Source organism: Pygoscelis adeliae, unplaced genomic scaffold (assembly GCF_000699105.1).
Source record: "Pygoscelis adeliae isolate BGI_AS28 unplaced genomic scaffold, ASM69910v1 Scaffold421, whole genome shotgun sequence".
Lineage (NCBI taxonomy): Eukaryota > Metazoa > Chordata > Aves > Sphenisciformes > Spheniscidae > Pygoscelis > Pygoscelis adeliae.
In genome coordinates, this window is record NW_008824011.1 from 53,929 (window position 1) to 62,466 (window position 8,538).

The 8,538-nt window shown below is 44.9% G+C and overlaps 3 protein-coding genes across 3 annotated transcripts in view; 2 read left to right on the plus strand and 1 right to left on the minus strand.

Moving 5' to 3' along the window:
• The first annotated feature begins 21 nt into the window (after nucleotides 1-21).
• Nucleotides 22-4,552, plus strand: CNTD1 (cyclin N-terminal domain containing 1). The gene is made up of 7 exons (XM_009326750.1): nucleotides 22-193; nucleotides 296-371; nucleotides 613-787; nucleotides 1,296-1,458; nucleotides 1,960-2,104; nucleotides 2,494-2,590; nucleotides 3,196-4,552. The coding sequence occupies exons 1-7, from the start codon at nucleotides 22-24 to the stop codon at nucleotides 3,355-3,357; spliced, it is 990 nt and encodes a 329-aa protein (XP_009325025.1). The 3' UTR covers nucleotides 3,358-4,552.
• On the minus strand, nucleotides 4,443-8,238 carry BECN1 (beclin 1, autophagy related). Its single transcript, XM_009326564.1, has 8 exons — nucleotides 8,096-8,238; nucleotides 7,687-7,823; nucleotides 6,975-7,169; nucleotides 6,612-6,758; nucleotides 5,927-6,076; nucleotides 5,781-5,841; nucleotides 5,182-5,324; nucleotides 4,443-4,835 (listed from the first exon to the last, which is right to left on the minus strand). Exons 1-8 carry the CDS (start codon nucleotides 8,183-8,185, stop codon nucleotides 4,667-4,669), a joined length of 1,092 nt encoding a protein of 363 aa, XP_009324839.1. The 5' UTR covers nucleotides 8,186-8,238; the 3' UTR covers nucleotides 4,443-4,666.
• Nucleotides 8,239-8,415: 177 nt separating this feature from the next.
• PSME3 (proteasome (prosome, macropain) activator subunit 3 (PA28 gamma; Ki)) overlaps nucleotides 8,416-8,538 on the plus strand; it is a 7,746-nt gene continuing 7,623 nt past the window's right edge. Inside the window, exon 1 of the mRNA XM_009326761.1 lies at nucleotides 8,416-8,497. Coding sequence (XP_009325036.1) covers nucleotides 8,416-8,497 — 82 coding nt within the window. The remainder of the gene's footprint in view (nucleotides 8,498-8,538) is intronic.

An 8,538-nucleotide genomic window follows, 5' to 3' on the forward strand; every position in this document is an offset into this window, starting at 1 on the left:
GTCTCTGACCTGAGCGGGTGAATGGGGTCCCAGGTGCAAGCAGCGCCCCGGTGCTGTGACCCGGGCCCCGTCTTCGGCGGGATCGCTGCCGAGATTATTGAGGATACGCTGATCCGTTTGGCCACGGAAAACGAACAGTACCTGAGCGAGCTGTCGGATCAGGCCGGGTGCTTCAAAGAGCCACAGATAGTGGGTGAGGCCCTCTCTCTCGGCTGCAGCTAACCCCCGAGATGGTTAACAGCTGTATAATTAGCTTCAGTTGACTGAAGTGAATGGCTGTTGCACTTTTTTGCAGAATTTATATTCCTTTTGGCTGAAAAATGGCACTTGGACCAATCGGCAAGGTACCAAGCGGTAGAGTTACTTGAAAGGTAATAAATATCCTGAACGCTCGGTGCATCTCTCGTTTCTTTCACATGGTTACGCTGTGCATGCTCTGTACCACTCACTCAAATAACGTATAATGGTTTTTTGTGCGTCTAGAGCTTTGTCTCTTTAGTCATTTAATTCCAATTAACAGTTATCTGTATATTCTGAGTACATACAGAATTGCTTGTCTTCCTTTTTCTTAGCAGAAGAGACCCGTTTTCTGAGAAATTGTGTTTTTTGTAGGTTTATGATCAAGCAAGTACAACAAATCTGTAAGTCCTCCAGAGAGAACGTTAAAAGCCGTGAACAAGACCAAGACAGCAGCTGGAGCTCTCTGAAAGATCAGATATACAGCACGTTTGTCCTGCGACTTGTGTCATGCATTCAGCTTGCAAGCAAACTTTCCTTACACTATAACGTAAGCCAGCTAAACCTTTTCCTATAGCATATTTTTAGCAGTGTGGTAAATTGTGTAGTATATTAACCTCTCCTCCTCTCTGAAAGGCAATAGTGATAACAAAATGCAAAGGATATTGAAATGGAGGCCTAAATCTCTGCCGTTTAGGGCAGATTAATTGTCACTCATCACGTAACAATTTGTCAGGAAATGTTCCTGCTACTGGGGGAAAAAAGTACAGGCAGCGGGAAAACTCAGCCTGTGGTTGTCGAAAATTGTATGGCTAGAGAGGGTTCACACCTGTCTGGGGAGGGTTTGTGGAGTAGAGGAAACCTACGGGGAAAGAAGGTCTGAGCTGGACTTCTCATGCCAGCTTAAAAGACGAGTTAGACAGCTGGGTTAGCGGGCAGCATCGCCGCTGCAGTGGCTCGTGCTTAAATTCAATGGGAGGAGTAAAGCAAGAAAATACTTTGTTCTTAGCGAGTGCCTTATTGCCTAGAAGATAATTTGTCTTTTTTTTCCTCTTCAGATAGTTAACAGTGACACAGCTTTAAAATTTCTGCAATCCTTAAAATACTCATACACTAAACAGGAATTGCTGGAGTCGGAGCTTGCCGTTTTGAGAACTCTGCACTTCCAGATCAACGTGTCAACTCCTTTGGCTTACGTGGAATTGCTTCTAGAGGTTTTAGGTAAGAGTATTAATAGGAGAGAATGGGAAAGAATTCTTCTAAAAGCGTAATAGAGCTATTACTGATCTGAACCAAAATGTCTCATCTTCCAGATTTTTGCACGCTGTGAAGGCACATGAAACGTTTCAGATTCTCCAGGGCTTTACTGTTCAGATGAGCACTTTGTCCTTAGTAGAATCTGATGAACGTTGTTGGACAGCCAGGTGTGACTCATTCAGTAAAAGAGTAAGAGTTTAAAACTCCCAAAACCTAGCGTAAGGCCACATTTTCTACAATGACTTACCATTTTCTTTGCCCAGGTCTGACAACCTGAATTTCAGAATGAGTGAAATTATACTGAGATTGAGAAAGCCTACGGCATGAGGTGGCCTGTGGCATTCAGAAACAAAGGGCAGTTGTCACCAGAAATCTTCATCCCTCGCTTACAGTAACTAACGCTCCTTTCTAATTCAGTTTAATGACTCAAAATGCGTGGCTGACTATGCATGGTCTCTGTGCTAGGACATAATGGCTGCCTGCTTCCTGCAAAACCATTACATGGCATGTGCATGCAGCTACTAGACTTCTCTTATCTTGCAAGAGATACCATCTACGACACTTTGTTGAAGATTGCCATCGAAAATTCGACACCAAGCAAACTGCAGGTGTATGTAGCTTACGTGACTATTGCTTAAAATAACTACGTGAAATTAAAACCCTAAGAAATAGTAGCATAATTCCCATTGTGCCATTTTTTGGGGCATGTTTTAAAAAAAATTTAATTTGGGGTGCTTTCAGCATTGTTTATTGATCTTAATATACCAGTTCAAAGCAACGTGCTTCACCACGTTTGCTTCAGGGGCAAGCTAGGAAAGCGTTTAACTTAACTGTAAAAAATCCAGCTTTAGCACCATCAATTAAAGCTAACAGTATCGGGCTTTATTTGGACTGAATAAGCTAACATGTCTGTAGGCTGTGTAGCGATTACAGAAGCAGGTGCTTTAGAACTGTAAAACTAGCATCATTTTACACCAGAAGATGCTTTTACTTCTGCAGAGCAAAGTTTTTGACAGTAAAGGAAGATTTCATGCTCTTGGCTGTTGGAATCATCAGCACAAGCGTGTTCGTACTAAACCCCGGGCACTGGAAGCAGGTACAGTCGCTCCTAAACACATTAGCTCTACCTGAAAAAAATGTGGAGGGTGTTTATGCGTTTGGGCATAGCAAGAAGACAGACTCCACTGGGAGTAGCATGAGGGAGGTGACGTCGTTCAGGTTTTTTAGCAGGAAGCGTGTGTACTTTTGTAAGAGTGGTAGGAGGGTGCACGGGCAATTCCGCAGGAAGGCTTGTGCTTGCACTAGCGTGAGCGTATCCTCACACCTCAGCTTCTTTACAGCCAGAACAAACCCCCACAGACATTGTTTCGTCGGCAGGTGGAGAAGCAATCCCATGGGACAATTTTCTGCCCAGACTGCTACTGAATACTGTAACAAACAGCCTATTACAGATAGTAGCTTTTTCATTTTACTTTAGTAGAAGCAATTAAATTAAAAAGAGCACAAAACAAAAAAAAACATAACAAGCAAGCAACCAAACAAAAAAAACAACCAAATAAAAAAACGTACTGAGAAACTTCAACTTTTGTTGAAGTGCACCCACAGAGCACTACCATTCTCATTAGATTTGGGGGGTTAAGAAGTATGTCTGTAAACTAATGTCTCTTAGGGACTGTAAATATCTTTTTTTTTTCTTTTAAGGTTGTGGAGCATTTAAACTGTATCACTGGCATTACTTCACAAAGTATCTTAGAGTTTTCTTATGCAGTACTGAAACACATTGTTGGCAGTACCACTCCAAAGCAGCACTATAGTAACTGTGGAACAAAAGCTCCAGAGAACAGAATTATGCCTCTTAAATAGAACTGTCTTCTATGGCCAGTCGCTAGCACATCAGTAGCAAACTGCTACGCTGCCAATACTAGTCCACCTCCCGTGATACCACACAGGGCACCCAACGCAATTTGGTTTTACTTTTGGTTTTGAACACCAGGTGTTCTGCAACGTTTCGTACGTTACGTGTTAATTAGAAAAGCTTGTCCTTTCAGGCAATGCACTAGTGCTGTGAAGGGAGGCACACAGGAGCAAAGCAGCATTTAGAAATACCTCTTTCAGCACCAAAAGCTTTATTGTAAGAGCTGCATCTTCTAAGTTATGAATGTAAGTTTCCTTTAAATAAAAAGAAAACTCTTGAGAAGAGTCAAGTTTCGAAAAGGCATTAATGTGCATGGTGTTCTGCTTGGCAGTCTGTATTGCTAGGAGCTCACACGCCCAGCCGTTACAAACAGGGCTGTACGTACTTTCTCCACTTGCTCCTTTTTTAAAAATTAATTATTGTCTCAGGCAGCCTGCTGCAGCCAGGCTGCTTGTTCTTGTGTCCCCTCTTTGCCAGTGCTCAGAGCCTGTTTGCTCTTACCCTAAGAAAGCCAGCTAGTTGACCAGTGTTGTGAAAAGGACAGAATCCCACCAGTTTTGAAAGCGATGCAATTGTCGTGACAGCAGGCGCCTATTCGGCACGTCCATGTAAGTGCCAGGGGCTGTTTATGCTGTGCCTGGCATATGCTAGATGAAAGTACTCTTTGTGTAGAATAGTGTTCTATTATTTCCTCAGTGCACCTCTGAGCAAGAACAGGCTGCAGGAAGTATTACAAATAGTTAATGTCATCATAGCTAACACTATTTTACACGGTATCAAACCTCGTTAAGTTCAGTGGCACAAAGAAGTGCTGATATGACTTAGAAAATATTTTATTTCAAACTGCAGTTACTCTTTAACGACCAAGCAGAGCTTCTGCGAGTTCTTCCACCTTATTCCCCATGTTTGTAACATTTTGCTTTTCTAACCTTTGTGTTAAGCTGTAACAGAGTAGTATCAAACTGACTGGTGTTTTGAAGTTTGACAGTAACTTATACGCACATCTATAAACCCCAGAAGTACCAGTTTAGCATCTATTTAATAGCTGATTTTTTTATTCTGTTCAGCTCAATGATATAACTTTACATATTGCTTTTCTATATACTACTTGTAATAACGGTATTTTAAATAAAGTGTCTTGTGGATTTTTGGTATTGTAAACATTTTGTACTAGTTAATATTAAGAGACATCTTAATTTGACTTTCTCCAACGAAACGCAGACACTCTACAGCTGCCAGGACGACTTCTTTACATGGTTACTTGTTATAGAATTGGGATGAGACCCAGGCAAGACCCCACTTCAGGTTAGTTAACATGAATTTTAGTGCTTTTGTCCATTGCTCCTCAGAGTTAAATTGTGTTTTAATAGAGTAAGAGCCACCACTGCCACCTGTATCTTCAATCTTCCCTTTCTCCACGTCCATCCTGTATCACACACAAAGTTTTATTAGTGCACTACTATGGCAAGCATTTAATCTCAATACGATGTCAAGTACTAAAATTTAAATCTGACATTCGTATTATTCTATGTAAGAATACTTTGTTTTTAAAGGAAATCTAGCAAGCCTCAGGTCTTCACCTGAGGAACTAGCTTTACATTTCAATTAAACTAAGAGCAAATGCGGTAATCCTGCACGTTATAAAGAACACCGGATGATTCCAGACAGGACTGAAACAGCAAGCAGCGCTGTAGAGTGGTCCAGAGGTCAGCTAGTGCTGCACGGGACAGCATACGAGGTGTTAATTTGACATGTTATATGGCAACACTCACCTATAAGGCAAACAAAACCGCGTTTCACCTTTTTCCACTTCCTCTTTAAATTGCTGCACACAGTCCAGGAAAGCCACCATTGCATGATCAAACTTATTGTCCCAGAAGAACCTTAGGCCTCCAGAACAGTACAAGGGGAGCTCCTGGAAAAGAGATTCGTTTCAGGCACCCCAAGCACTCCCTTTTAGATATGGTCACTGCAGCCCTTTAGTCTTGTGCAAGGCTTACATCTGTCATAGGACGCTTAGAAATGGTTTGTGGCACGTAATAAGTGTGACTTGTTTTGTGGTAAGTGCCTACCGCATGCAGGCTTGGGTTCCTAATCACCAACAATCATCCCGAATCACGCTATCTTCCTCTGGCCAGCTGCGGTGTATAGTTCAAGAGTCCTGTTGGTTTTAACGCTACTGGATGGCAGAACAAATGGCTTTGATGTAGGATATGGAGCGAGATATTATTATGCTGGAGAAGTCGGGGCAGCTAGCCCTCCTGTACCGTAAATTCATAAAGAGCTGAGTTTGTCTTCTGCGTGCCCCAGCATGACCAAGGCTCTGTGGCATTCAAGATCAATGTCCTCCGACTTGTGCAGGATCTCTTACCTTCGATTTGTCCGTGAGGGACTCTAAATATGAGTGGTTGCCGTACGGTACGAGACGGTATCTGAAAGGAGATACGATTCACAGGCAGATGAGTCTAACTGTCTTTATCCGGGTCATAAGTGAAATGTGTATTATATTGCATATACCTTTGAAACTTCAGGCCCATTTTGTTAGCAAGGGCGTGTAGCAACAGCACAGTCTGCCCCCAGGCAGCATTGATCTCATTCCATTCTACAGGAACACTGGGGAGACGGCCAAGTCTGAAGTTATTTATTGTGCCAAACTGACCACTGTGCCTGTGATAAGAGGAATTATAAATAAGCGCACCGGGGCAGGAACAGCTTCTAGCATGCTATCCAAACAAGGGCCACGTACCAGCAGTTACAGAACGCACACTGCTAACCAAGCAAAAGGAGGGTTTGGGGGCTCTGGTTAAAAAGTGTATATAAACACCAACCACTTTTTCTCTTTTTATGACAGAGTTCATTTAAAAAAAAAAAAAAAACCAACATACCACCAAAACAACCAACCAAACACCCAAACCCCCTGAGCTACCTGCTCTGTAAAGCCTGACGTTACAGCGTTACCGTTGGCTAGCACGGTAGGTCCCGGTTCGTTAACAGGGTTAGTGAAAGAGCCATGTCGCAGTCTACTTGGACATCCGCACAGCGTCGCAGACCTCTCAGCTGACGCTGTTGGGAGCCGTGACCGGTTGCTTTGTTGTGGGGTAGCTATGACTTGACTAGCACCTTTCCCGTCAAACGCGGCGTTAAGCGGCCCTGCGTTGCAGGATCTTGGCAAACTGACACAATATTCCAGTGCCTACATTACCAGATGTGAAAGGTTGCATTGAACACATTGGTTTTCTTTAATTTATCCAGTTGCATCTGGGCATAGCGCATTTGGTTGTCCACACTTTTCAGCTCATCATCTAGCTCCAGTTGTTGCCTCTTGAATTCACAGTATTCTTTCTGATACCTTTTAATGAAAGCAAGACAAGAAATGCTAAGTGCAGGCTTTTACAGAAAAGTGACCGCTCACACGGTATACTAGGTTTTCTTGGTCTAGCTAACTTCAATTTTGAAAGAATAAGCCACTTGCATTTGGGCATTATTTACAGGTTTCTCCACATTATAATCTCATTTATCTGTTACCCAAAATCCCTGCCATAAACTGCAGTTGCAGTTCACTCACTGAGCTTCTTCCTGCTCCAGCCGCTCCGCCTCTGCCCTGACTCTCTCGAAGTCTTCAGCCACAATCTTGCGGTTCTTCTCAACGTCCTCTAGCTCCTGAATCAGCTGCTCTTCCTCCAGTGCAAGTTCTTTCAGTTCTGTTTGCAGTTTCTCCTTATCATCCTCGTTCATTTCTTCCAGTATCTCCAGACATCTCCTAAAAGAGAACGACAGGATTACCGAAGCAGGGATCCTGGGAAGCCCCCTGCCAACACTCCCCGGTTCCGTGACAGCCCGTGCACGCGAGCGGAGGTGCAAACAGGGACGCTGGTACCACGTGCACCTCTGGTTAATCCTGAGCTCTCTGCGTTGGTCCCGCACCGCGAGTCAGGAACGCACACGGGAGAACAGGGGAGCGAGATGGTGACCGAGGCTCTGTTACTGCCTGCCGGTAACCATCCCTGCGAAGCCCTCAACCACGCGGGAATGCTGCCACACGGGCACCGTGGGGAGGTGGCGTCAGTCCTTCTGATGGGCTCACGGACTTCAGCTGGAGTAGCTGTGTACCACAGGACTCTCAAAAATAAAATTTTCATCTCGTTCAGACAAAGAAAACCGTCCCTGAAGTCAGGGACGTCTCCTGCTGGTCACAGAAAGCCGGATCACGGCTGCATTCTTTGCCTAGGCTTCAAGCTAAAGCAAACCCGGTCTCGGGTCACCTCCGGATCACTCACTTGTAGTTCTGGCACTCGTTCTCTGTGATGTTAAGCTGGGTGTCCAGCTGGTCTAGCAGAGTGTCGGTGCATTCCTCACACAGAGGGTGATCCACGTCTGTCTGTCCAGACATAATGTCAAAGAGGTCACCGGTAACCTGCAGGAAGAGCTCACCGTTAGTTCAGGTGACGCCTCAGGCAGCCGCCGGCTGGTTTTCAACAGACGGGCTTGTGCTTCTTCAGTTGGCAACGTATTTCTCGCAGGTGAAATCTTGATTTAAAATAAGCCAGCTCTACTGAGCTACTCACCGACAAAAATATCGGAAAGCCAGTGCTACGGACAACTTTGCAGTTTAACCTTGCAGAGCGTCTAGGAAAACTGATGCTCCGCTCAAAAGTATCCCAGTTTACCAGCTCATGTAAAACTTGCCTTCAGTCTCCGGCTGAGGTTCTCCATCGTGCCGCCATCTGACGCCTCTCCGATCAGCGTGAAGCTGTTGGCGCTTTCTGTTGACATCATTCTTGGAAAGAATTTTATTGAGAGTTGAGCGCCGAGGGTCTAGGGGAGCCGGCTCGAGCGCTAGACTGAGGTCTGAAGCTGGTCCAAGAGTCAGAAAGGGAAAACACCCAAGACAGAAGGACGGGGGAGCCTGCGTTTCATTCGGGCTCTACCGGGACAGCGTTTTGTGTTAACCCGTAGCTAATCAGCGCCGTCCTAAATCCTAAATCCGTGCATTTACGTATATTCAAATGGCTGCGCCGCTGCCTGCTGAGGAGCCCAAGGGCCACGGGGACCCCTCGGGGGAAGCTCTAAGGGGGTCACAGGAGACGGGCAACGCTAATGCGTGCCCCTCCGGCGGAGGCGGCGCCCCG